Consider the following 27,264-nt stretch of genomic DNA (forward strand, 5'->3'; position numbering starts at 1 on the left):
CAAGCAGCAAGACCTACTGCTAAAATGTTTCCCTTCAAGAATAGTTTTGCAATGAAAAACCTTTGATTAAAAAAGATCCTTAAACTTTGATTTAATTAAAAAACTACATTCTCTACATGTTCATACTGCTGTTGGGAGGCAGGTAAGAATTATTAATCACTCTTTAGCTGTGAAGTCAGAGGGGTAAAGTGACTTATTCAAGGCTACAGGGCAAGTTAGTGACAGGAACAACTTGTCTTTGATGCTTAGGATTTCCTGATTCCCTTTCCCGTAAATACTCTGCCAGCCCCTGCTGCTACAGCTTGCTCTTAGAATGCAATGGAGTATAGAATTGTTTTCTTTGTGTTTATTTTAAGGAATGAACTCAATCCTGGTCTATGTTGGGCATGAAGTATTTGAGAACTATTTCCCTTTTAAGTGGAAGATGAAGGACAGTCAGTCCCATGGGGAACACTTGGCTCAGAACCTGGTTGCAACATCAATCTGGGTCATCATATCGTATTTACTCTACCAGAAAAGGATATTCTGGAAAATCTGATTAGGTTAATGATGGTCTCTTCTGGGAGATAAGATATTGAAGTTGGACTCCCCCGAGATGATGCCATTTCTGGTGGGATTCATTACTAAAAAGGGCTCATGTGTTCAGTTTACATTTCATGGGGAACGGGAATGGAGACTTTCTGGTGCCTAAGGGACAGTATCGTACTGTTTAGCCAAAACACAGGAACTTGCCTGACCTGTGTTGTCTGCCTGTCTTTGTACACAGTACTATGTTTCAGTGCACAGCATGCCGCTATTCTACCTACAATAAACAGATCACCATATTGGATAGCCCTTAACACCTGAACAATTTTAAGACAGTTCTGGCAAGTTGAAGCGTCTTTCATAAAGGGAACTGATATAGATGCTCTGGCTTAACATTTCAAGCCATTACAAACTGACTTTATATGGACCGTGTAGATGGCACAGGTTTTGCCAAACTAGATTTACTTCAAGGCCCTTAACCTCCTTTCAAAGCAACATTCCATGGTAGTCAATGGGAGCCTGATTCAGCCCCACCAGGAAGACTAATGCCACTGATGTTCAATGTAAATTTAGTCTGTTAAAGTGCTTCCTTAGCTGCAATTCTCACACCATGACTCCAGAATAGCTATGGAAGCTACACAAACATTTGACTTCTCAAAGAATTTTCAAATGATTTATTTATAAAATTTGTCTGATCTACCAAAATAAGATTAAGTATGAACTTCAGTTTACATGTACTCTAGGACCGAGTCCCATAACAACATGAGCATGATTAGTTTAGAACAGTCCCTTTGCAACAGCTATGTTGTGTTAAGAGTATATAATACAGCCCTCTGCTTTCTCAGCAAGACACCCTGCTGCACTGTCTGCTCCACTCAGGCCAGCGTCTGAAGTAGCAGTATCTTCTCATTAATGCAGAATCTGTGTAACACCACCATCAGATTCTCCCCGCAGCGTGAGACTTGGCGCTCCATAGCCAAGCGGAAATCCTCTTTCACCCCTTTAGTTATTCCCCGGGTTACTGTGTGATGCCTGAAGTCATCAAGGAAACAAAAGATGACAAAGGAGAATTACTCTGAGCAATAGATGAGGCCTTCATACACACACTTTATTTCAAAGTGCTGTAACATCTACCTTCCATCTCTGAAGAGAGTTAAGATGTTTTCTATACTTTCAAGTGTTCATTTGCTTACTTGAATTTTAAGACAGTTTTGGGATCTTTAAATGCCTTTAGTCTAATGCTTAAATCATCAAGTGTCACTGGTTTTAGCTAGGAGGAATGTCCACTCACTATTCCATGCGGCAACCACCGCCCTCCCCCCCAGCAGTGCTTGTCCTGCACTAGGAAGGAAATCGCTCCCAACAACACTTCCCCATTCTAATCACTGTCACTGCAGTTGCAGAGACAAAAGTACAAAAGAGACTAACAAAAGTTTGAGTTCCCACCCCCGCAGCAGGGGGGAATTGGACCTGCCATGGGTTTATCAGGAACAGCAGCATGAAGCTTGCTAGGCTCTTGTCTGTTTCACTTCACTGCTGCTGTGGGGAAGCTCTGAGGGTGGGTGCAGAAGCGCACATACAAGCCTGGGGGAGCTGATCAGACACTTACACTAACCCAGGAGGCAGTGAGTGCCTTATGTCTAGTATCAGACGGAGGTCAGCAGCTCTCGCTGGAGTTGTCTGTCAGCTTCCAGGCAAAGATCAAAGGTTTCTTTTGATTACAAGTCCAAGACTCATACTTGGAAAAAGCACAATGGTTCTGGTACGGCTGCAACCAAAGTGGTTCTAGCCAGAGCAGGTCATGTGATATCAGCTGTTAATCAGACTGCCATTCTAAGGTCTGTTTTTGCCCCTCAACACCCATTTCCATTCACACAATTTCAGAGCCCACTGTCCTGAACTGCTGCTGTCAGAGAAACGTTCTATAACACGTGAACACTGGGATTCCAAGCTTCACTCGCACTGGGCTTTTAGTGTGGCAGTGGGTTGGGTTTTTTGGCAGTGGTCCAGGACTGAATATAGAGTCCCTGACCTTGTATCATTAGTCCCTGCTCTGGGAGGAGGAGGGAGTTGCTGTTTAGCAAATGCCTCAGCACAAATGGGCTCTGGGGGAGAGTCCTGGTGGGAGAGTCAGTGAATTGCTGAAGTTCAGGGAGTAGGAAGGAACTAGGAGCAAATTCAGTTAAAGCGAGGATGGAAAGAGGCAACAACCCATACATATCCAGAGCTGGGGGAGGGATCAGCCGAAAGGAACAATCTAGAAATTAAACCCCCCAATGAAGCACTGTCCTAAACCAAAACCAGCTATTTAAGTATTTTATCTCCTACACTGAATATTTGTATCAACAAATCGCTCCCTCTCAAAAGGAGAGAGAAAACTTCCCTGGCAATTAAATTAAATAGCAAGTCTATTTTAATACTTTACACAGAAATAGCAAATGGCTCTGCTAGCACTCAACTTAAAGGGAACTAATATCCAGACATCAACTCTTAACATAGTAGAAAATGATTTTAATATGGATATCTTGTTATGACTTTTAATGCTAATGGGAGCCAGGCACTAAAATGCTAACAAGTGGTGCTGAAAATAGAGCTCTGTACATTCAGCTTATGGGACAATCCTGCTTTCCATTCTCACTGCCTCAGTTTCTCACAAGCATTGATGACAGTGGTGGGCTGCACACTCAGCTCCTATCCAAGACCAGATCTACACTACAGACCTATATCAGTATAATTACGTCGCTCAGCGGTGTGAAGAATCCATACTCCTGAGCAACACAATTATACTGCCCCATGTAGACAGTGCTATGTCAAGGGGAGAGTTTTTCCCATCAACATAGCTACCACCTCTCAGACAGGTGGATTAACTATGCCGACGGAAGAAGTGTCTTCACCAAAGTGGTGCAATTGTGCCACTGTAGCGCTTTACGTGAAGACAAGCCCTTAGGCTATGTCTACACTTAAAACACCACAGCAGTACAGGTGCACCTCTGCAGCGGTTCAGTGTAGACACTCGCTACAGGGATGAGAGGGGTTCTCCTATTGCTGTAGTTAATTCACCTCTCCAAGGCAGTAGCTAGGTCAGCAGAAGAATTCTTCCGCTGACCTAGTGCTGTCTACACCAGGCATTAGGTCAACTTCACTACATCTCTTAGGAGCGTGGATTTTTCACACCCACCCCCACCCTGAGAGATGTAGCCATGCCAGTGTAAGTTTTCAGTGTCAATCAGCCACCAGGAACACAAAATATCAACACAAAACTCATAATACTGACTATTACTAGCAGCATGTGGCAGAAGCCAGTGTTTCTGACTTAACAGCAAAGTACGCATTGAAGAAAATTCTCAACTGCAACCAATTTGGTTGAGGAAAAAAGTTATTACAAGTAGATCCAATAGGGTAGTAATAAGTCTTGAGAAGCATTTTAGTAAGTTGACTGGACTTCTGTATCATCTGATCTGAATCCCTGTATTTTTGTTTGAACTCGACAGTGATTAATAAATTGAAGAACATATACACATTTGGCAACTTATGGAAAAAAATAAATGTTACACTAGTACAACATGGTTTCCCAAAGAAAGTAGGCACAAATGAAAAACAAAAAAAACCATGAATAAAAGTACTGAATAACAAAGAGCTGAAAACCATGGGCAGTAAAAATATGTTGACAAAACACAGCACACTATGAGCAGGGTTTTTCCGCTTGGTACCTGTCAGCAGTCTGTATGCTGGGCTGTAGTACAGGTATGAACTCCTGCTGCAGTAACCCCATGGGAGGGCTAGAAGTCCTTTAAAAAACAGCAAACAGCAGCATTCAAAAAACCACACTGACTCCCCTGTGCTGCAAAACAACTCTCCAGAAAGAGATACAGAAGAGAACTGGAGGGAGATCACAGTGCGACCAACTGTTCAGCTAAAGTAAGGGGAGGCGAGAAGGCCAGAGCCCCCTCTACCCATCACTCTAGCACACCCACAATAGACCATTCCAGGGCTTATCATGCCACAAGTGGGTGGAAATACAATCCAATGTACAGCAGTGCTTTCTGGGATGTTTTCCTCAGCACCCATAACACTGATTTTAGTGAAGAGCAGCAGGAGACCATTTTGGAAAGTTGAATGGGAAAAGGGAGGATGCTGTAGCGAGAAGGGTGACACGCTGTTGATCCAGATTTCCGCTCTGTTTTTAAGCAGTACAATGGGGAGTATCAGACAATTTACCTCTATGCAATGGAGAACTGAGCACATGTAATTATTACTTACCTGTAATCTCTCTTCTCTGCAGATACACATCTCAGCAAATTACTACTCGTAGGTATTTGCTTGTTCACATGGCCATGACAGGAGCTCCCTTAGCTCAATGTTCTATGTGGTAGGACATACAAGAGACAGCTTTGTGCCCTCCTTCCTCCCCAGTGAGGAATTTCGCCTGGGCCAGTAATCTATTCCTTTTGGGCAGGAGGCAAAATTACTCTATAATAGATGGACATTCTTTAAATGTATATATCAGCAATGCCAAGTAAGAGAATGTTGAGTCACCAGGGAGCAGTAATCTGCTGAGGTGTATATCTGCAGAGACCAACAAGAGATACCAAACAAAGCAAATCCCCATTCTTAGAGACTAAAAAAGCTGCAAAGATGACTCTCAAGAAAAAACAGTGCAACCAAAATAGCAATAAACTGTGCGCTGCATACCTTTAATAGCAAGAATGACACAAACCTTATCCTGGTATGTGGAGAGAGAAGATACTGCCCTAAAGAAAACAGCATGCAAGAAGGGACACAATCACAGAAAAGTGTTTTGGGGCCCGTGATGTCAGGCAGTGTTTCTATAAACTTGAGGAGAAGCAAAATCCCCTTTGGCCTGAGGCTGAATGGAAGCAATGTTGCTCAGAAAATGTGCCAAAAGCACCATGGGGCTGCTTTGCACATCTCTTGAATGGACACATAGCAGAGCTTGTGGCCTGCAGGAGAACACCAGTAGACCTGCCAGGCTGTAGCAATGAGATACAATCAGAGAGACAGTTCTTTCCCAGTACATACTGAATCGATGTAAATTAAAAGTAGCTGGTTTTGGCATTCTCCAAGTAAAAGTCTAGGGAGCTTTGGCAGAGTTTGTGGAGAAGGGTTTTGCTGGGGTAAGCCATGGCAGGCTGCTGGATTGGCTCAGACAGAACGCTGTCACCAGGTCTGCGAGGAATGCAGAACGCTAGCGTTGCCTGCTCTTTGAACAACTGCATCAGGCACAATGGCCCCAAAGTTCACTCACTCTGTGGGCTAAGTCGTCACCACCCCTGGGAAAAGTGCCCTACCTACCTGTAATGAACTCACAGGTATTATTAAGTGTCTCACCGGGAGCTTTCAGCAGCTTAGTTAATGAATATTCCATTACACGCTGGACTTCAATGCAAGACAAGAAATGCACAGAGTCCCTCCTGAACTTAACAAGAGGTGACTTATCAGTTACTCTGGTGGGATACATTTCCTCATGCTTTTAGGGTGCAAGCACCTTTGCAGTGCTATGAGCTTGGAACCATCAAGAAGAGTACTGCTGACTAAGGCTGTATATATGCCCTTCCTCATGCAACTGAAATGTCATAGCAAGATTATCGAGGGATCCACAATCCTATTGGCTGATCCATTACTTCCAGCAGAGGGACTCCTACAAGCTGGTCAAACCTGCTGGCAACAGTATATTTCCTTTCAAGTAAGGAAGCTAGCAATGACTTGTGGGCAGTGTCCAACCCCCCACTTACAAGGCTTCTGAATAAAGAAACATCTTGTTCCTCTGTGCTTGCTTATGTAAAATACAGTGACACACAAAATCGTGTCCGTCACAGATGGCAGAGACTTACTAGACTGCGATCAACTTCAGATGAATTCCTGTGATGCTTCCTTTGCTATTCGCCATTTTTCAGCCAAATGCATTGGCATTTTCAGTCTAGGACATGAGCAAGGCTGGTTCCAGAGCTGGAGTGTTGATGAAAACTGAGTTAGCTATTCTTCTGTCTAAGGCGCTTAAGTTCTTGAGGAGGAACTTAGCTACACCACCAAAGATTATTCTCTCTCCAAAAAGTATGCCCTTTCCCAATGCCCAAGCCCTTCATCCTCTCCAGAAGTCAGGCTTTAGGCAATCTGGCTACATGGGAACTCCACACATCATCTCTCCTTACAGCTTGTGTGGATGTGTCTCAGCAAGGAGAGGATTATGATAATCAAGCACAACAGCTTGTGCCATTTGGAGGCCAGAAGGCCAACATTACAGAAACCTGCACTCAGAAAGAGGAGCTTCAGGTTCTTGTTAAACTCCAAGACTTGCTGAAGGGAGCGTGTGGAAAGTGATATCTGTATGTAGCAGTCTGAAAAAGTAACTTAATCCTGCGAGTAAACTTTGATAACTGTTAGCCAAACAAGGTGCAACTTTGTAAGAGAAGCCTTCTGTGCAATCAACTTGAAGGCTGCAAACTCAGGACAGCAGGGCTGGGGAATCAGAACCTAATGTGGCAATCAACGAGTCAGAGAGGTGGCCAGATCCAACTGCATAGCTACAGAGAACAAAGCCCTTTTTAAAAAACAAAACAAAACCGAGACTAAGCTCAACACTTTAGTTGAAGCAATGCCTTGCGTAATGAGGATTCTGTCATGCATCACTTGTTGGGTGCATTGAAGCAACAAGGATGCAGAGGTCTTGGTGCAGAATGGCATCAGACACAGTTTTAATCTGCACACTTTGGTGCAGTGGAATGGGAGCTACACAATCTCTCCTGTCAGATCTGCACCCTCCAGAGAGACGCCGACAGTCTCAGTGCCTGCAATGGCATCTTGACTTGGACTCTTGAGACTTTTTGTGCTAGCTTTGTAGCTGAGTTAGAAGAATTATCAGAATAGGGCTTTGAAGAGCCCTTCTCAGGAACTGAGAACTTATAGTTAGATCTGTGAGCACATCTGACAGTTCAGCCAGTTTATTTCTAGACTCCAGGCATGCATGTCTAAGAGACACACAGCATGACCACACAACAATATTTGAAGTTACTGGTTTTGCTTTGCCACCTGAAAGTCATGGGAAGGAGTCAAAAGTCTCCAGAATAGTGCTGAGCAAAAATCTCAATGTATCAAGCAATAGTTACAATACCCAGGCTTGATGTCAAGAAATGCTCCAGTGGATAAGAAGCAACATGGCACAAAACTCCACTAAGGTCAACAGCCTGTGGGCAGATAAACAAAGGTCCATAAAGAGGAAGCAGGATGGGGAGCCCATAGTTTGTTGTCTGCACAGGGGGTGGAGGCAGAAAACGCTGGAGAATTCCAAGAATGATGGTCCTCGCCCCTGCATGCAGCCAAACCTCTTGGTCCTGCCTCAGTGCTCCTGGGAGAAGTGCAGACCGTCAGTCAGGGAAAGGACAGGAGAATAAAGGTGCTGCAGAAAGTGACCTCCATGCCCTGGGAGTGATAATGCAGAGAGGCCTCCAAAAGATGCTTGAAGGAGAGCAAGTAAAGGTGGCATGAGCCCTGGGGACATCAACCTGGACACCACTGCAAGTCTGTGCCTCAGTGGCAGTCAAAATATACACCAGGACAAAGGATATTGTGAGGGGCAGAAGCCATCCAGAGACACATTGCAAAGAAATGTCACTGTCCCCAAGAGCTTTTCACTGACTGCAATCAGAAAGGAATTAATTACAGGAGCACAGGAAGCAGCCAAGTATCATAGTAGTGGTGGCAAGACACATCTCAGCTGGGTCCAGTGGTTTAGAACTTTGACCTAAGGGAACTCGTGCTGAGCCCAAGCCAGGTGGCCATCTTCTGAACAGTGAAGTTCTGTACATTTCAGCATTAATGTGACACATAAGAATCTTGCAACTTGTACATGGATCGCCTTTCCTTCGTCATTCCAAATTAAAATAGAAAACCAAAGTATTAGAGATTAGCATCTTGAGCTGCTGTGCCAATGTCAGTGTCCAAATGCTAGCCCCGTGAATTGCACATTAGGCATTTTGCCCCCCACTTATATACCTTTTTAAACCTTCTCCCTTTTGATATGGGCTCACACACCGAGAAAATACTCTGGCCTGGGGTGTGGGGCAGTCTCTTGTAAAGTCTTGGTCATCTGGCTATCGACCAGCTACCACAGGTTGTTATAGCTGAAATATGGTTCATACCCTCTCTGACAAGTCACATGTCCATAGCACATGTGTGATCCACAGCAAGCAGAGAATCCAAATCTCAAGATGGCTAACAAAAGCAAATTCCATGTCCCACCTGACCAGACTTAAGAAATCTGGTTTAGAAATAGTGGTCAAAATTTTCCAACTTGAGTACCTGAAAATTGCACCCAAATCCATATCCGGGCACCTAAGGAAATAGGTTGATTTGCAGAAATGACCGGCATCCACCACCTGCCTTAGCATTACTAGGAGCTGAAGTTACTCAGCACCTTTGAAAACCAGGCCACGCAATAGTAGGTGCCTAAATATGGACATAGGTGCCTATCTTCAGGCTTGCAAGCGTGAACATTCTGGCCAGTATTTATCATTTACTAATGCAGGGGGATGGAGAGCTATGCAAAAAGTCAGTCAAGTCATTCAAAGGAAGAGAGAGGGAGAATGCGGGGCGGGTGTTACTTTTCTGCTGAGTAGCAGCAAAATTAGACCACCATGGTCTGAAATAATTGGTTCACAAAGATTAGTTAAACTAGTGGGACAGAGTTTCAAAAGTGCTCTGTACCCACAACTGGGGTCAGATTTTTAAGACGACATTGAGGACAGGGAGAAATTACATCAGGACAATGGGAGCTGCTGGGTGCTGAGCACTGCTGAAAATCTGATCCAGTATTTTGTGCAGGGCAGGACTGGAAACCGGTTCTCTTTGCCTGTTACTTCACTGCTGCTTACAGGAAGCCATAATCAGGGCTAAATGCATGCACCAAGTGATACACGTTAAAGGGCATACCAAATTTTGCAATCTGACTGCCTAAAGGTACATCACCACAAGACTGCAACGGCGGTTGTGCATGTACATAATATTTTTTAAACACAAACAGTAATGATTTCCATACACACTCCTTAATACATGCCTGTATTTCTACCAAACTGCGAAGTACTGCCATGGAAGTGAGATACTTTAACAAGAGGTACCTTGTTTTTTTGTTTTTGTATAGCAAATGACAGCTGATATACCCAATCAAAAACCTGTTAAACTGTGAGACATTCCAGGCATATTCCAGATTTAGAAACTTGATTCTTGCTATCTGATATTAAATTAGAAGTATTTCCCAAGCTTGTGCTAGTTTGAGAATATTAAAATACTGACTAGTGAACAGCCAATACAATAAAGGAAAACTCTGAGGATCTTGTAATTCATTCTTTCAAATTTGGTAAATGAAATATAAAAACCACAAGATCAAGATGGAAATGTTTGGATAAACTCTAGAGTTAAGTGTAGAAATCTGAATAAAGTTATAACAAAAATCTGTTTCAGTTTACACTAAGAATGAAATTTTACTCAGAAATATGTTTGAGGAGTAAAGAAAAAACAAATCTACTTTCAAGTCAAGGTGACAAAACCACGTGATAGGCAATTAACTGCCATTTATAATGTATTATTCTCAGGACAAGATTTTGGGAAATAAGAGCCTAAAGTTAGTAATTCTTTCCTTGTCATACAGTCTCATTTTCTCCTATCCTAACAGGTCACCATTACGCTCAGTGGACATAGAAAACAGTGTAACTCTGAAGGAAGGTTTATCTACAGGGGAGCTTGAAGTGCCATTCGACTGAATGGTTGAAGTCAGATGTCACTGCAGATAATCTAGTGACAGCAGTAAAGGAATGTATGTAAAAACCACTAGGGGGCCTCACCACAGATGAAAGAGGCACACAGCTCAGCACCCCTACCCCATCTCATCTCTATGGGCTAGAGTGGAATGTGACAAACATATGAATTTTACCAGCCTAAATTATAAACCCGCCAGCTATAATCCTTTATCCTTACGGCCAGCAAGGTCTTCCAAGCTACATTGCCCTCGTTGCAGCCTTTGAAGTACACAAATAGTAGCCTGTTTTCCTGAGCTCAGGAGAAGAGTAACAGGGTGTACCAGGCATTTGCTGCTCCCTGCTGAAGACCCCACCACATTGGACCACCCCAGTGTGTCATTTTGGGGGGATGGGGGGGGGGGAAGAGCACAGCTTTTAGTCCTGCAGGAGCTGCCTAGAAAGGCCACCCACCATCAGCTGCAGGTAAGACCAATGAACGTTCAGTTCTCCAGTGGCAAAAAAGGCTGGGAGCTCGTAGGAACCAGTCAGGGCACAGCAGGGAGCAGCAAATGCCTAGTACACCCTGGTTGCTTCTGCCGGGGGCCAGTTCTGGGTGAAGCTGGGAGTGGAGAAGGATCTCCCCATTTTAACCCAAGAAATCTGGCCTGGTCAGAACCTGGCTGACTGCGCCTTTTGTCAGTCAATGAAATGGTTTTGTTTACTTTGTGGATTGCCGGGCCCAGGAAGATCAGCCTAAAGTGAGTATTAACGGGACTTCTGTAAGACAAGGTAAGTCTGTGAGATGCTCCATTGGCTCAGGCAAGCCCATGACCAAGAGGAATATAATTTCCTCAGAAGGGAAGTGGAAGGTTCTGGGCAAAATGCTGGTAGACAAGGTGGAACCCTGGATTCCCTTTGGGAACCAATTCTGAGGGTAGGCCAGACTGTAGCATCTAGGGAAAACTAAACGTAAGGCAAAGAAACAATTAACCCAAGTCACACCAACTAAAACTGCCACCTTGTAAGAAAGTAGCTTTTGGGATACGTCTCCCATATTGCAGTGCTGGGCCCATAAGCACATTCAGTACTGAGGAAAGAGCTCATTGGGATCTGTCTGGGTTGCTGCTGCAAAACATCACAGAAGTCTTTTTAAGCACAAGTATGATGATGTCCTTATATGGAAGAGGTCACCTTACTGCCAGGTGAGGTAAGAAGCAAAGATGCAGAGCGTCCATGGAGACTTTTCTTGAAACCACTGAGTCAGATGAAGGGACAGCTGGGATGAATACAAACCACCTACTACTGCCTGGATACTGCCAAGCTCTACCGGGGTACGATAGGAGAACTGAGCTGATGTTCTGTTCTGTTGGCTGGTAGCAAACAATCTGGCACAGAACTGCTGGGGATGTGGAAAAATTCTGTAGCCTCTGTGCCTCCTGGAAGAAAGGTGCAGCCCAAACATATCAGAGTGGGGAGTGGTCAGGATCCAGAAAGAGGAAGGGTTAGTGGGGCAAAAGGAATTGGGCATCTGTACCTGTTTGCTTCCATGATACAGGAGGCAAAGTACTACCTGGACAGGAGGCCAACTAGGAAGATTCTCTCTCTTGCAATGGACAATGCTTTTCTCTTATTTCCTGGCTGGTGCAGTTAGAACACTGAGCATAATGGTTACCCAATAAGAAAGGACAGAAAGAACAACAAAATGGTATTAAACTACTGTAATTAACATGAAGCAATGCCCAGAAAGTTCCCAGGTAGCCTAGGTCTTCAGTGGTACATTTTCTAATTCCCTATATATCTGTAAAGCATGGTCTCTCCCTTACAGTACCATGCTTGGCACTGCTCTCCAGACTGGCAGCATCATAAAGGTCATCACTTTTGAGTAGCTTTATAACCATGACCAGGAGGATCAGCACCACAGATATACTGTTAAATAGTCAACTTATTACATAATAGTTTAGGAAGAGGAGTGAAAAATGTCATGGCCAAGGTTTTCAAAATCTGAAGCTTAAAGTTAGGCTCCTAAGTGCGTATTTAAACGCCAAAAGCTCTTTAAATGGGGTTTTTATAATGATCTGCGATACAGCTGGGTCAACTTCAGACTATGTTGCATATCCTTGACAAGTGCCCACTGACTTATTTTGACAGCAGGCTGTCAGTTCTCCACCTGGCTGATGATGACGCCATCAAATAGCTGGGCACATTTGCACGCGCACACACACACACAGACACACACACACACAGAGTGTGGCTGGAGTTTTTGTAAGTTCTAAGCACCCACGACTTCCATGGGAGCTAGTGAACGGACACCACTTTTGAAAGTCAGGCCAGACGTACTAAGGAACCTAAATATGGACTCAAGACTCTAACTGTAAGCTCCTGTTTTTGAAAACCTTAGCCCGTAAGTAGTGGGAATATTAGTAGCCAGAATACTGTTAAAAACATTGGAACTTGGCCAGGACACAAGGTTTAACACCTCAACATTTGTAAAAATGCCAGTGGCTCTTTACGACCAATTTTCTAGATCTTCAAAGACACTTTTGCCTCCAAGACCTTGCTGAGGGCACTGGTCTAGTCTGACTCAAAAGGAAGTCTGCTTCCTACTGACTTACCAAAATGATTTCCTGCAGCACCTTGTAATAAGCAAGCCTGACTCTGCTTAGCTTATGTGCTCAGATGAGATGAAAACCAGGCAGAGGTTTAATTAAGTTTACTCCGACTGTAATTTATACATAGCTCCATGTGAGCTTTCATAACTGTATAAAAGGGAGCTTCCCCTTAATAATTGTAATTATAGTTCTTAATATGTTTTACCTAATGCCTAAATAATTAAGAATACCGTTACAGTATAAGTTTCAGAATGAAAAAGTAATACAGTAGCCTGTCAATACCAGTTATTCCAGTGCAACACAATTCAAAAAAATGCAGTTAGACAAGCTTAAAGTTGAAGTGCACCAAAAAACCCTGAATTTGGTGGGGAGACACAAATCCATGGCCTTGTTTGACCTCCTACATGTTAGAAATACTGTATCACAAACATACTAGCCATAAGCTCAGATAAATCAAACAGACAACCAGAATGCATTTCAGATCATTTGAAATAGAAAACAAATATTTTTTTCCCCTTACTTGATTAACATTCCTTGATTTGGCAGCAATTCCAGATGAATCTTCCCTCCTTCTTGTGTTCTTAAATAGGCAAATTCCTCCAGCATATCAATGTCTGTAGAAAAGGTTCAGGACTTCATAGGGGGGAAAAAAAAATGATAAAACACAGATCTTCACAAAGCAATCTCACCAAAAAAAAAAATGAAGACTGAAGCAACACTATACCTGCTGAAAGACCAGCCAGAGATAAGGCAAAGTTATCTGTACCACACGGTTCTTTGATATACAAATAAAACATTGGTAGTTTAACACAGTGGTTCTCAACCTTTCCAGACTACTTTACCCCTTTCAGGAGTCTGATTTGTCTTGTTTACCCCCAAGTTACACCTCACTTAAAAACTACTTGCTTACAAAATCAGACATAAAAATACAAAAGTATCACTGCACACCATTACTGAAAAACTGCTGACTTGCTCATTTTTACCATATAATTATAAAATCAACTGGAATATAAATATTGTACTTACATTTCAGGGTATAGTATGTAGAACAGTATAAACAAGTCATTGGCTGTATGAAATTTTAGTTTGTACTGACTTTGTTAATGCTTTTTATGTTGCCTATTGTAAACCTAGGCAAATATAGATGAGTTGATGTACCCCCTAGAAGACCTCTACGTACCCCCAGGGATATGCATACCCTTGGTTGAGAACCACTGGTTTAAACACACTTACCACATTACTGAATGCCTCCAAATATTTCACGGATATTTTTAAGGTACAGTGCACTCACACAAGTCAGGATCACCACATATGCACAAGAAAGACAGAAAAGCTTTCTTTTTTCTGTGCAACATGGCATCAAAGTAAATGTAGTCAGACTGGGATTGAAAATCAAGTGACGCCACATTGTATTGGTGCATACTAGCCCTTTTGCAACCATCGTCTTAACTTTTTCCCCCTCACCTCATTCTCTCTCTGTTTTGTGTGTTTTTTCTTCTTCAGTTTTACCTTTTCTTCCTTCTCAATTCCTATGTCCTAATTCAGTGGTTTTCAACCTTCTTTTATTTGTGGACCCCTAAAAAATTTCAAATGGGGGTGATGACCCATTTGGAAATCTTAGACATAGTCTGCGGACCCCCTGGGGTCCACAGAACACAGGCTGAAAACCACTGCCCTTGTTTCTTCCCTTAACATCTCCCACAGTTGCTGCACAGAAGAACAAAATTTTAGTTGGGGGTCCACAACTGTAGTTAGACCCATCTCATTTAATAATTATTGCAATTAGATACCAGTCTAGTTATACACTTAGCTGACCGTATATGCATATACATACCTAATTTACGCACACATTTGACATTTGTATGTATAAATCAGACATATTTTGTATGAATGTGCATACACCTAATTCTGAAAATATCACCCACCATCTGCAAACAGCTGCAAAGTGAAAGTGACAAGATTTTGGATCTCTGAGGCGTGGATAATTTTCACTTTGCTGCTCCCACCCAGGAGCATAGCTGAAAAACTCCAGCATAATGGCCCAGCGTAACTCCTGATTGTAATGGAAGTGCTGAGAGACTTATTTGTAAAGCACAAGCAACTGCCATTTTATTAAACTGAGGAGTGACAGCAACGTAGGGATGTATATTCTCCAGTACCAGCAGCAATCACACATCCATTTTATAGCCAGTTCTACTCTGATTTACACTTCATGCACTCCCACAGATTACAAAAGGTTTGCATGGCACATAAATAAATGCACAATTTGGTCTCTTGAGAAGGCAGATAAATATTTTCATAAATGACTATTCCTTACAACCTAATTGATGGTTTTAGATGACAGAGGATTCTGCATTGTTTTTTGCTGCACGGATAGTTATTTAATAGGAAAAAGGATACTTGTAACATAGTTGAAAAAATTCTCATACTGGAAGTTTCCCTGCTGACAGATTTTGTTGATGGCTTTCAGGAACAAGTTCTCCCCCCTTGGCCATTCATGCTGAAGCAACACGATCACATGACCTAAAGCCATATCATCCCTGTTATCTGTGAAAGCTCTCAGCTATTAAAAAAGAAAAAAAGACTCACAGTGTATGAATCAGTAACATCACAACAGATTACTACACCCAGTGTCCAAAACTAACAGTGGTGGCCGAGACTACGCACTTATTAATCATTGCTGAAGCACAACAAGATACTGGGATGAGGGGGAGGGCAGCTAATTGTCGTTGAGGGTTGCTAGTATGGGGAAACGGGGAATTCAACTTCTCCTCTTAAGTTAGTCACTTCTGCCCATGCCAAATAGGAGAAGGAAAGAGGATATTAGTTCCCTCCCAATACAAAGTGCACAAACTGTCCCCTGGTACTAACATGTCACGTTTTCCTGGGTACAAAAAGCCTCAGTGGTCCCCCATCCAGCTGCCAAAACCTCTATCCATTCTGACTGCCAAATTAAATGAGTAGCACAAAAGATACTATCACCAAGATACTATACTAGATGTGGACAAGGAGGGGGCATTGCCACATAATTTCAGGAACAGTGCAGCATAATTTAGATCTAAGATGCGCATAGCATATGGAGCATTGACAATAACTTACCTTAAAACAAGCCAACAATAAATGGAGACAATATGGCATAATAGCTTTACTGGTACATGGCCAAAGTTTTAGATCAGAACCTGTAATAGAGAAATTATATTACATAATTATGCATGTCACATAATCCTATCATTTTGATTTAAAAGTCAGAATGGGAAAAAGGAGGCACAAACCTGCAGTTACCTAATCCCATGCCTCAATCAGAATGATTAAAGTGTAAAGTAATTTTAAAAAGCCCGTCTTCTTATCTCCTTTCTTGTGCTAGGATTGTGTATTCTGCTACATAGTAAAATGATGTTGACGACAAGACGTTTACAAGACAAAGGAGGATAAGGAACACCATCTCTTTCCACAGTACTAATGTACAGTTTGTTTTCTTTAGGATATAGACAAGTATGTCCTAAAACTAAGCTGGGTGAAATGCTTAGAGTATTTTGTAATCAGGTTTGTCCGGTGATACTGGGTCAGAGTGAAACCAGTGTTCTCCCATTAACATCAGAGCTTTCACGCTACAATGCAACATAAGGAAAACTGTGAAAATTTAGTGCACATATAAGTGACTGAAACGGACATACAATATGCATATTGCAACATACTCCAGAGCAGAGTGTAAGGATTTTACTACAATCTACGTCACTGGGAATCTCACAATTCCTCCTCCACCCCAAAGGTATCTCTAGACAGCTAGTTGGAAGTAAAACCCCCAAAAATCCCCATACCTTTCCTGAATTTAGACTTCATTTTAGGCTGCTCCTCTTGTGTTTTACCCCCTTCTTGTATGGGAAGTACCATGTAGCACATCAGATCAAGTACTTTTTCACATGTCAACTACAAGAGAAAATATAAAAAGATGAATAATCCTGAGATTCTAAATTTAAAACGAAATCCAAATTTATCAGTAACAGAACAGTGAATTAGAACTCTTGCAGTAGGCAGCAGAAATGGGAACACAGAAGATCTCTATCTAATAGAATTTATAATCTATAATGGGTTAGTGGACAAAGTAATCTAATTTGTCTGGACAAAGGGAAAAAGATGTCATATGAATTGATGAAATTACCCCCTTTAACAGTGGATGCTTAGTTCTTTCACAGTGTTTTTTACTTCAACAGTGCAAGAATAGTCCATTGGTAATTTAAAATAAATTTACTTTTAGAGTTCCAATTGTTTTCACAGTTTCTGGAAGTTTTTAATAAAAATAAGGCTTTTTCAGTCCCTGTTTAGAGAAGTTATTCCCCAAAAGTCAAAACTGCAATCTGATAGCACTGCAAAAATGCTGTAAACCCTAATTTATTGAGAAATAAAAGTGTACAAGAGGGATATATAATCAGATAAATCAATTTTAAAAAAACCTAAGGATTTCTAATGAAAAAGTTATCTGTAGGGGAGGAAATATGGGCTAGTGGAGAGGGTGTAGGATGGGACTCAGGTGACCTGGGTTTTATTCTCAGCTTCATCACTGACCTGCCATGTGACCTCGGGCAAGTCACTTCAGAGAGCTCTCCTGCCAAAACTTCCACTCCCCATGAGCCGCAACGGCTTTGTCAGCAGGAGAGCACTCCTGCCGACAAAGCACTGTTCACACCAGCACTTGGGGGCGGGAGTGTGTTTGTTTTTTTTAAACACTCCTAGAGGACAAATGTTTTGGCGACAAAGTGCCAGTGTAGACAAAGCCTCAGTTTTTGGGACAAGGAATAATAGTGAATTTGTACCCGGCATAGCACCCTGGGCCCCACGTTAACTGCGACCTCTATGCACTACTGTAGTAGTAACAATAATAAGGTATAAAACACATATTCCAAAGCTAAATTGCATTAAGAGGTCACGCCAAATAATATGATCCTCCAAGTCTGCTGAGTTGTCAGGTGGCAACTCTCTTCTGTGATCGTATTCCAAAAAGTAAGATTATGTTTCCAATAACCCGCTTCACCACCACCCAGAGATTCCCTCCACCCCAGGTTTCAGAGTAACAGCCGTGTTAGTCTGTATTCGCAAAAAGAAAAGGAGGACTTGTGGCACCTTAGAGACTAACCAATTTATTAGAGCATAAGCTTTCGTGAGCTACAGCTCACTTCCTCAGATGCATATCGTGGAAACTGCAGCAGGCTTTATATATACACAGAGAATATGAAACAATACCTATTCCCACCCCACTGTCCTGCTGGTAATAGCTTATCTAAAGTGAATGGGCTATCACCAGCAGGAGAGTGAATTTGTGTGGGGGGGTGGAGGGTGAGAAAACCTGGATTTGTGCTGGAAATCACTTTAGATAAGCTGAATGGGCTATCACCAGCAGGAGAGTGAATTTGTGTGGGGGGGTGGAGGGTGAGAAAACCTGGATTTGTGCTGGAAATCACTTTAGATAAGCTATTACCAGCAGGACAGTGGGGTGGGAATAGGTATTGTTTCATATTCTCTGTGTATATATAAAGCCTGCTGCAGTTTCCACGATATGCATCTGAGGAAGTGAGCTGTAGCTCACGAAAGCTTATGCTCTAATAAATTGGTTAGTCTCTAAGGTGCCACAAGTCCTCCTTTTCTTTTTCCTCCACCCCAGCATACCCTTAATCACCTCCATGTGATCAGCGCTAAAAACTAAGGTGGAGCTAAGATGAAGCATATATGTCAACAATAAAAGTAAGAATCCCTAGACAAAGGCTGCAATTACAATTATCAAACCCACTGTTAAAGGAAGGTAATTCAAAATTAAGGTTAATTTAACAAGTAACTCCAACTCCAATTCACGGCTGCCAAACGGAACGCATTTCACATGATACACATTTGGCAGCTCTGTCATGCATTCAGGGGGCATGGGCAGAGATGCAGAGCCCTCCTGGTGTCAGGTGGCATGTCTGATCTCCTGCTGGGAGCAAGCTAGCTTGGAACCCCCAGGGAGGACTGGCAACTGGAGGGGAAGGACTGGGGAATTGGGGCCTGTACGCTGTACTTACTCTGTATTCTCCCAGGGCAAAGTGGCAAGTAGCTAACTGGAGAAGTGCTCTCTGATTCTCTAGTAGTGACCCTTGTCCTGTGATCTGCTGCTGAGAATGAGATCCTTGAAGAGCTGCTAAGTGATGTAGGCTGGTAACTGCTTTCTTATACTGACCCTTTCAAAAAAGTAATTAAAAAGAACATTAGACCTTCTCACACACAATTCATAAAGAAATAAAGGAGATAATCCTACCTTAGAAAGTCTCCAAAGCCGAGGTTATCCAAGTAGCGAAGATTTCACGTCATGCTAATTAAGCTATGACATAGTAAGAGAGGGGTTTGAATGGTACATTTGTGAGCTAGTGACAAGGGAAGATATAGGCCTAATTTTGAGAAAAATAAAAACAATGATTCTCTTTATATGTATTTAAATTGGATTTTTAAATTAGATCTGTTTCAAATTAAAATTTGAATTTACAAACATGGTCTCAAGAGCTAACTAATCATTTATTTTGGAGCCATTTAAGTCCGCTGAAAAAGTCTGTTCACTATACTGGAATGGATCTGCACGAGTCAAGCATTGCATGTGTCTTCAGTTTTCATGGTATATGTTGCCCAAAACTGATTAAGATAAATTGTCATTTATTTCACTATTGGTAAAATAACTCTAGATCAAAGAAAACCTTGTCTCTTTCTCTCCCTATCTTCTTGTATACACAGTTTTTGTACCTGTTTGATTGGAAGATTCTCTCTTGATTGCTAATTAGACATACAACTTGTCTGTAGTGGAAGGACAGATTTTAAGTTATTTAAAAATTAAAACCAGCCTATTTTATGGCATACTGCCTGAAGAACAGAGTGATTTGCTGAACAAACACTATACTGCAAGAGTGGGCAAGACTCCGGTCTTGTCTTCACTGCTGGGGTAAGTTGACCTAAGTTACACTACTCCAGCTGATTTTATACAAGCACATTCCAAGTAACCCTAAACATTTTACAAAGCATATCACAAACACTCCGTAGACAAAGATGGCAGTCCTCGTGCCTGCCATGCCAACTCACCGTGTCGTGGGCATTAGAATGTCAGCCAAGATACGAGGGAGCTAGCTTGTAAACTGTTAGGAATGAGTCATGGGACCTTTTCCTTCTGTGGGGACCGCCACCCAGCAGGGGCAGACTTGCAGGGCCCCTAGGAAACACTACCAATGCCACCATGCCAAAAGCTAAAAAGTCATGTATTTCAAGACGTTTACCTTGCCCAAAGGCTTATGGACAAGATTTTATGGGAATCCCATTCTCGACAAGCCTCCAGCACACTGTAAAACTTTGCAGTGAGATGGAAGTAGATAATACTCAGTCCTGCCAGGTGTGCAGGGGATTGGACTAGATGACCTCTTGAGGTCCCTTCCAGTCCTACGATTCTATAAGTAGTACAGTACCAAGCAAGGAGTCAGCTCTCTTATCTAGGTGCCCTTCCAAACAGAGGATTCGGCTGCATTTTTTAGCAAACCTCAGTCAAGTTTAACCTCATCACTCAAGGCCCACTCTAAGCAGTCTTAAGGGAAACCTGGGTACAGGGAAAGACCAAGAACTACTTTGTCAGGATGCTCTTAATCTCTCTTTTTTAAAAGATATTGAAATTTTCCATTTAAAATAGCGGGAATGACCAAAGCATGTGAAACTATTAGGTGACTTTCGTTATATGTTTATTTACATTGAGATTGCCAAGAGAAAATTAAAAAACTTCTCCAAGAAAACCATTTCTAACAGCAAGAGAGCAGCAAAATGCCCTGTGTCACTAAGGCCTAGTCTACACTTAAAAACTTATACTGGCATATCTATGTTGATTAGGAGTGTGATTTTTAAGTAACATAGCTATGCCAGCATAAGTCAAGGAATAGATGCACTTATACAGATATAAAAGTGTTTTTTCCAGTATAGCTTATGTATCTTGGGGAACTGGAGTAAGTTATGCAGAAGTATTCTTATGCCAGTATAAACTGCATCTACACTTGAAGAGTTTGCTGGTATAATTATACCGCTATAGATATGTCAGCAAAAAACATCTAGAGTCGACAAGGCCTCAGTCAACCAAAAATCAGATAAGTAAAGGAAAACACAGGACTGGTTGGTTTGAAACATTTTGAAATTTTGCATTCAAAATACAAGTAAATTAAGAAAATTGTGGGAGATATGGCTATTATTTTTATGACTATTATGTGTTCCTGTTTACTTGATCGTTGTTATGCTGTTGGCTAGATGATTCAAAGGTTCTTTCCTGCAGGAGTTCCCCTCACATCCCTCTGCAGGAAGGCAGGCAATGGCTTTAGAAAACCCAAACACCAGCACTTAACTGACAAAATAGGTGTTAATGCCTTTGAAGTTTTGTCTTTGACCAACCTGGACACAACAACTGATTTCAGAGGGAGGAGCTTCAGATGGGGCACATGGAACAAAGCACTGTTAAGTAGATAAAAACCTGAGGCCCTGAGCTCAAGGGTGGGGCAGTGTCAGCAGGGAAGCAGATGAAACCCCAGTCCCCAGAAGACGACATACAGTAACTCCTCACTTAACGTCCTCCCGCTTAATGTTGTTTCAAAGTTATATCGCTGCTCCATTAGGGAACATGCTTGTTTAAAGTTGTACAATGCTCCCTTATAATGTTGTTTGGCTGCCTGCTCTCTCCACTGCTTGTAAGATTTTGTGGAAGAGCAGCGACTTTACATGGGAGCATTGCACAAGTTCCTCTTCTCCACCTCCTCCCCCTCAACTCCCAGCGCTTCCCTGCTGCCAAACAGCTGTTTGGCGGCACTTAGGACTTCCTGGGAGGGAGGGGAAGGAGCGGGGAAGTGCTGCATCTCCACTCCTTCCCCTCCCTCGCAGAAAGTCCTAAGCGCCGCCAAACAGCTGTTTGGCAGCAGGGACGCACTGGGAGTGAGGGGGAGGAGCAGGGACGCGCCACGTCTCTGCTTCTCCCCATCCCTCCCAGAAAGTCTTAAGTGCCGCCAAACAGCTGTTTGGCAATGCATAGGATTTTCTGGGAGGGGAGGAAAAAAGAAGCGGGGATGCAGCATGCTCCAGAGAGGAGGTGGGAAGAGGTGGGCCTGGAGTGGAGCAGGGATGGAAGAGGCGGGCCTGGAGCATCCCCCAGCAGAGTCAGCGCCTGTTCTTCTCCGTATAAGCTGCCACTGATGCTGTGAAGGTGCTTCTTAGCATCAGTGCCTGCAGCGGGCTGTACCTGTGTGGGGTAAGCCAGGGGCACTTCCCAACCACAGTACAGTACAGTATATATTGCCTTTTGTCTGCCCCCCAAAAATTTCCTTGGAACCCAATCCTCCACATTTACATTAAATCTTATGGGGAAATTGGATTCGTTTAACTTTGTTTCACTTTAAAGTTGCATATTTCAGGAACATAACTACAAGGTTAAGTGAGGAGTTACTGTACCTGAGATGTATGGGCTTTCCTCAAGTGTAGCTTAGCAAATACAGCACTGGACTAGGATTCATGAGACCTGGGTTCTAGTCCCCGTTCTACTACTAATCTGCGGGGTAACCTTGGGCAAGTCACGTCACCCTTCTGGGCCTCTGTTTCCCCAACTGAAAAATGGGGATAATGATATTGACCTCCTTCACAAAGTTCTTTGGGATCTACTGATGAAAGGTGCTTTATAAGAGGTAGGTGGTATTATTTTTATTTAATATTAGGTCAGATATATGCATATAAGCCTTTTGTTGCTTTACCCTTTTTTATTCTGATTGCTATGTTCCTATGGATAAATACATTTTTTTTTTTTTTTTGAAGGCAGCGCTCAGAGTGATTGAATTTACCTACTGTTCAAAGCTTCCAAAAGGAAGTCTCTTGCATGTGCCAAACCCAGCTGGGCCTGCTAAGGAAACAGCTGATAGACAGGGGTGCTTGTAGGCCAGGAATCTGCTCTGTGGGTAGGAGAATTGAGGGATTCCACTTTGAGAGGAGTGAAGAAACAGGGCCTGCTACTTGATAAGGTGCACTAGAGAGAAATGTAGGAGGGATCAAAGATGCAGCTAACCATGACACAAATCCATTAGGTCAAAAGGCTATTCAAAAGTCTAAGTCTCATTCTTTCATTTACCTGGTAAATGATCATATCCGTGAGGAAGATACGTAACCAAAGCCAGGTATCTGTCTTCCATGACAAGCAAATTCTTGTGAATTCTGTGTAAACAATCAGAAAGTAGTCTTAAGGATGGGAGGGGAAGTATTGCAAAACTTTGGTTTGAAAGGCATCTAATAATAAAACTGAAAAATAGTAAGACTGAACAAAAACATTTCCAACATAGGACAATTTCTAATCCACCATTTTTCTATTTATCATGCTGTTCTTCAGGACCAAAGTATTCAACATACCTAAATACAACTAACTGGTACTATTTGTAAGATGAAGTATTTTTTCAAACAATATAAGACAAATAAAAACCACATTATAATTAGAAAAGAAAAGACCCAGTAACTGTCTTCATAGAAACAAATTGCTGGGGAAATTATCTGTTACATGCAAATCTTCAGGAGGTTACTAGCAACACCCCACAATACCTAAGGTTTTGGTATCCATTCGGTACTATGTTCTCCCATTTCTCCTTCTTTTCTACTACCACCTATGTGCTACCTTAGTAAAAGCTGCTTTCAAGGAAAGGCAAGTGAAGAAGTACAGAAGTATGGACGATACTAAAAATCAACACATAAACCAAATTCCAAGATAATTGATAAGGCTTCTTATCTCAATTCCCAATCTCAAACCATCCAGACTTCCAAAATAGAGGGTAATTTCAGAAATACCTGAACTGTATTTTAACAGTAAAACAATTCTGCTCTAACAAGGAAACATACACAGAAAACACCTGCAATCATCCTTACCTTTATCGAGTGATTCCAGAGAATAAAGAAGCTCCCAGCTCTCTCTTGCCAATTTAAAGCTCTCTAGTACTTCAACAGAGTTTGCAAGGTCTGTCTTATTTATTGTGATGTGACGACTTCTCCCCTTCCCAGAAGGGTCTTCATCATCCGAACTCTGCTTAAGGATCAGTATAGACAAAACATTTCGCTCTCTTTAATTAAATGTTTTTCAAAGGAATCTTATGGAACTTCTGCAACATTGCGTATAAGCTTCAAAACAAACAATCCCAGTGCAAATATCTTCAGAATAGACTTTTCACTATTTCTGTGCTTAGAATTAATTATATGTTAAATATTACTAACTCCTTTAGCAAAAAGAAATGAAAAATAGTGGAAAAATTTGATATTTTACTCTAAAAATAAGCTATCGAGATCCTGAGTGCTATGTCATCATAAATGGTCAAATTGTGGTATTGTTATCCAGATTGAACTAGAATAATTTATTATTCAAGTAAGATCTTAAACTTCTCAGTCAATCCAAAACCATCATGGCATACTGCAAATCCCATGTAATTCTTCTAAAATGTGTACTTTTACCAACAATGTAATTCCATATTTGCATATTTTGGTCATGAACAGAAATTCCTAATGTTCTAAATTCCAAACGCGGTACCATTTCTATTAAGAATTGAACAGTCTAAAGGAGTTACCATTGTCTTCTCTCTTCCTTCTGCAAGTTTCCTCTTTTTATGTATGTGCTTGTTGCGATCAATATCTGTATCACCATAGACACTGGACACATCCTCAAGGAGAACCAGCGGAACTTGGTTTGGAGCATTTGGCCCTACATTTACAAAAATAAATTAAAACTTGCTTTACACTGAACTGAATGACCATTTGCCTGCTTCAAATGTTTTCATTCACACATGTTGTGCAGAACAATTAGAAAGTAATTCAACGAATTGTGTCAATGTTTAAAATACCCTGATAATGATAAACTTGCTTTGAAGGGAGCCATATCTTAGAGGTCATGAATCCTCTGCCAGAAGTCATGGTGAATTGCTCAAAGCTGTCAGAAAATCTTGGAACCCCTTTTTAAGGGAGCAGTCACAAGATATGTAAGAGTTTTAAGTCTTTTGTCTCCAAGCATCATTTACTTTCAACTAAAAGCAATCATTAAATAACGCCAGTCATTTGTTCCATTTGGCCAACAGCCTAAAAGCAACAACCAAAGGAAAATTCCGAAAGAACTCTTTACGGGAAAATGGAGCAGAGCCTTGACAGCCACTGAAGCCTGAAAAGAGGAATGCAGTTGTTTTACCACAAGATTTTCAAGTGTAACTTGCTTATGGACTGCTCCTGCTGACTTCAGATGTGTGGGATCAAACTTTTAGCTGGCTGCCAAAGTCCACTACCCCTTCCCATGACCATACCTCCAAAGAAGCTCAGTTGTGGGTAAAGAATAGGAATGGAAGTCAAAAGATCTGATTTCTACTTCCAACTGTGCCACAAACTTTCTGTGTGATCCTAGGCAAATCACTTAAGGTCTTGGTGCTTAAGTTTAGTTATCTGTAAAACGGAGATAGGGAAGTATTATCTCCATGTGCCATAGTGTGCTGCCAGTATTTAGAAAGGGGAACCCCAAAAGTGTTTCATACCTTAACCTACCCCAAAAAACCCCAGTGTATTAGGGGTTTGCATGCTTGCAGAGAGAAGGAAGACTGAATAGGAAATCTATTTCACTGTCATCCCATTTAAAATCTTTGTCTGCCAAGAAAGGAGGCGATGCATCATCAAACATAAAATGAATATCCTGAAAGTATGTCAACCAAAGCATTGATTACTGCCCAAGCCCGCAGACAGCCTGAGAGCTTATGAGAGACATGTGAATTTCCTCACTCATCTCATAAACCTCCATCCAACCCCATGTGAAATAGAGATGATTACTTACAAGTAATCGTTGTTCACTGAAGATCTACATCTCAACAGATGCCACCCCAGTCCATGCACCTGGTGAGAATTCTCATAGATGGAGGTTGAGAGCTGTTGGATCCAGCAGGAGACATCTTGTGCCTCCCTTGCTGAAACATGTAGGCTCTCTTCCTTGTTTCTATAGCCAGTTCCCTTCTAAAAAAGGAGGAGAAAAACCCCCAGTGACGCAGGTAACACCCATGGCACTGCACTCCACCGGTATTTGACGGCACAGCAAAAATCAACAAGAGATGTCACAAAAATATATTACTGAGCTCAGGAACTGACACAGTAGTACCAGAAAGGATGTGAGAGTGAAGCACAGTGCCCAAGGCTTGCATCAAGTTGGGGGAGAGAATGCAGTCCCTCAGGAATTCCCTCACCAACTCTTCTCAGATAGGATGTGACTGTAGAAGCATAAGTAACTCATCAAGGGCAGCACAAGACGTCCCCCATTGGATCCAACAGGCTCAGAATCTTGAAACTACCGAGTTCCTGTCAGACCCACCCGCAGTAACACAAACCCAAGAGATGAAGTCTAACAACACTGGTATGGTCAGTGCAGAATTATCCCCACTTTGCAGATTAGGAAACTGTGGCCTAGTCAGGGTAAGTGACTTCGCCAATGTCATAGGAAATGCTGTACTAACTAGATCAGACAAACGATTCACCTAGCCCAGTATCCTGACACAATTAGTGAATGGTGCCAGGTTCTTCAGAGAAAGGTGTAAATCCCCTTTGACGTAAGTTTCTTCAATAACCTGCCCATGTAGGATCATTCTTCCTAACCCCAACCTGCTAGATTACATCCCATGAATACAAAACATGAAGGTTTATATTTCTTATCCATTTTTATTCTAGCTAAGTGTTGCTGCAGAGGTTATTTGTGTAAATGTCTAATTCTCTCTTGAACCCTACTAAACTCTACTCCAAGGAGGCTCCTTGGGGACTCATTCTGTGCTTCTCACCTGCTTGGAAGACCCAGGGCAGTACCATCTGTTCCACACAAGAAGCAGCAGGGCTTGGCCTGCTCCTCTCCCCACCTAGAAAAGGCTGTTCCCGAGGATCCGGCTCTATTTCACTCCTCAAATCGCTTACCCCTGACATCAAGGAGCTCCTGGGAGGACCCAACTCTGACATACCTAGGTTTCTATGAGGTTGTCCATCACTGTGGTATCTGAGCACCTTCCATGAAAAGCAAACAAACAAGCCCCCCTACAAAAAAAGGTCTCTTTTGCAACACAGCTGGCAAGAACAATCTTAAGGTATTAGAGTGGCCTTTCCTACTAGTACAACTATGACAGAATATATCCATGTCCACACCCTACATACAAGTGTAATAATCTTTGTACAAAGTACACCTTGTGAGGTATCATTTGACAACGTGTAATTCGCTGGTCATTATTGTCCTGATAAAATATGTGTGACAACATTGTATGCAAAGTTATAAGATTCCACTGTAGGGTGTTAGTAACACATTCCAAACTGAGGTTGGCAAACTATTC

The 27,264-nt window shown here is 42.1% G+C and overlaps 3 protein-coding genes across 14 annotated transcripts in view; 1 reads left to right on the forward strand and 2 right to left on the reverse strand.

The window, feature by feature from the left end:
- HGSNAT (heparan-alpha-glucosaminide N-acetyltransferase) overlaps nucleotides 1-8,191 on the forward strand; it is a 36,373-nt gene extending 28,182 nt beyond the window's left edge. For 4 of the 5 annotated variants that reach the window (XM_073340292.2, XM_073340290.2, XM_073340287.2 and 1 more), the window contains one exon: nucleotides 357-8,191. In XM_073340292.2, coding sequence (XP_073196393.2) covers nucleotides 357-538 — 182 coding nt within the window. In that variant the 3' untranslated portion in view covers nucleotides 539-8,191. The remainder of the gene's footprint in view (nucleotides 1-356) is intronic. The other variant, XM_073340291.2, reaches the window with a different exon arrangement.
- Nucleotides 1-13,493, reverse strand: part of POMK (protein O-mannose kinase) — a 48,897-nt gene extending 35,404 nt beyond the window's left edge. Inside the window, exon 1 of the mRNA XM_073340294.1 lies at nucleotides 13,404-13,493. The gene's annotated coding sequence lies outside the window, so the exon portion shown is untranslated. The remainder of the gene's footprint in view (nucleotides 1-13,403) is intronic.
- INTS10 (integrator complex subunit 10) overlaps nucleotides 1,185-27,264 on the reverse strand; it is a 57,307-nt gene continuing 31,227 nt past the window's right edge. For 2 of the 8 annotated variants that reach the window (XM_073340283.2, XM_078852413.1), the window contains 10 exons: nucleotides 24,499-24,632; nucleotides 23,810-23,963; nucleotides 23,028-23,110; nucleotides 18,934-19,089; nucleotides 16,702-16,810; nucleotides 15,983-16,062; nucleotides 15,284-15,446; nucleotides 13,404-13,497; nucleotides 4,236-4,313; nucleotides 1,185-1,557 (listed from right to left, as the gene is read on the reverse strand). In XM_073340283.2, coding sequence (XP_073196384.1) covers nucleotides 1,401-1,557; nucleotides 4,236-4,313; nucleotides 13,404-13,497; nucleotides 15,284-15,446; nucleotides 15,983-16,062; nucleotides 16,702-16,810; nucleotides 18,934-19,089; nucleotides 23,028-23,110; nucleotides 23,810-23,963; nucleotides 24,499-24,632 — 1,208 coding nt within the window. In that variant the 3' untranslated portion in view covers nucleotides 1,185-1,400. Of the gene's footprint in view, nucleotides 1,558-4,235; nucleotides 4,314-13,403; nucleotides 13,498-15,283; nucleotides 15,447-15,982; nucleotides 16,063-16,701; nucleotides 16,811-18,933; nucleotides 19,090-23,027; nucleotides 23,111-23,809; nucleotides 23,967-24,498; nucleotides 24,633-27,264 lie in introns of all 8 variants that reach the window. The other 6 variants (XM_073340282.2, XM_078852412.1, XM_073340285.2 and 3 more) reach the window with 3 other exon arrangements.

This window comes from Lepidochelys kempii, chromosome 4 (assembly GCF_965140285.1).
Source record: "Lepidochelys kempii isolate rLepKem1 chromosome 4, rLepKem1.hap1, whole genome shotgun sequence".
NCBI classification, from domain to species: Eukaryota; Metazoa; Chordata; order Testudines; family Cheloniidae; genus Lepidochelys; species Lepidochelys kempii.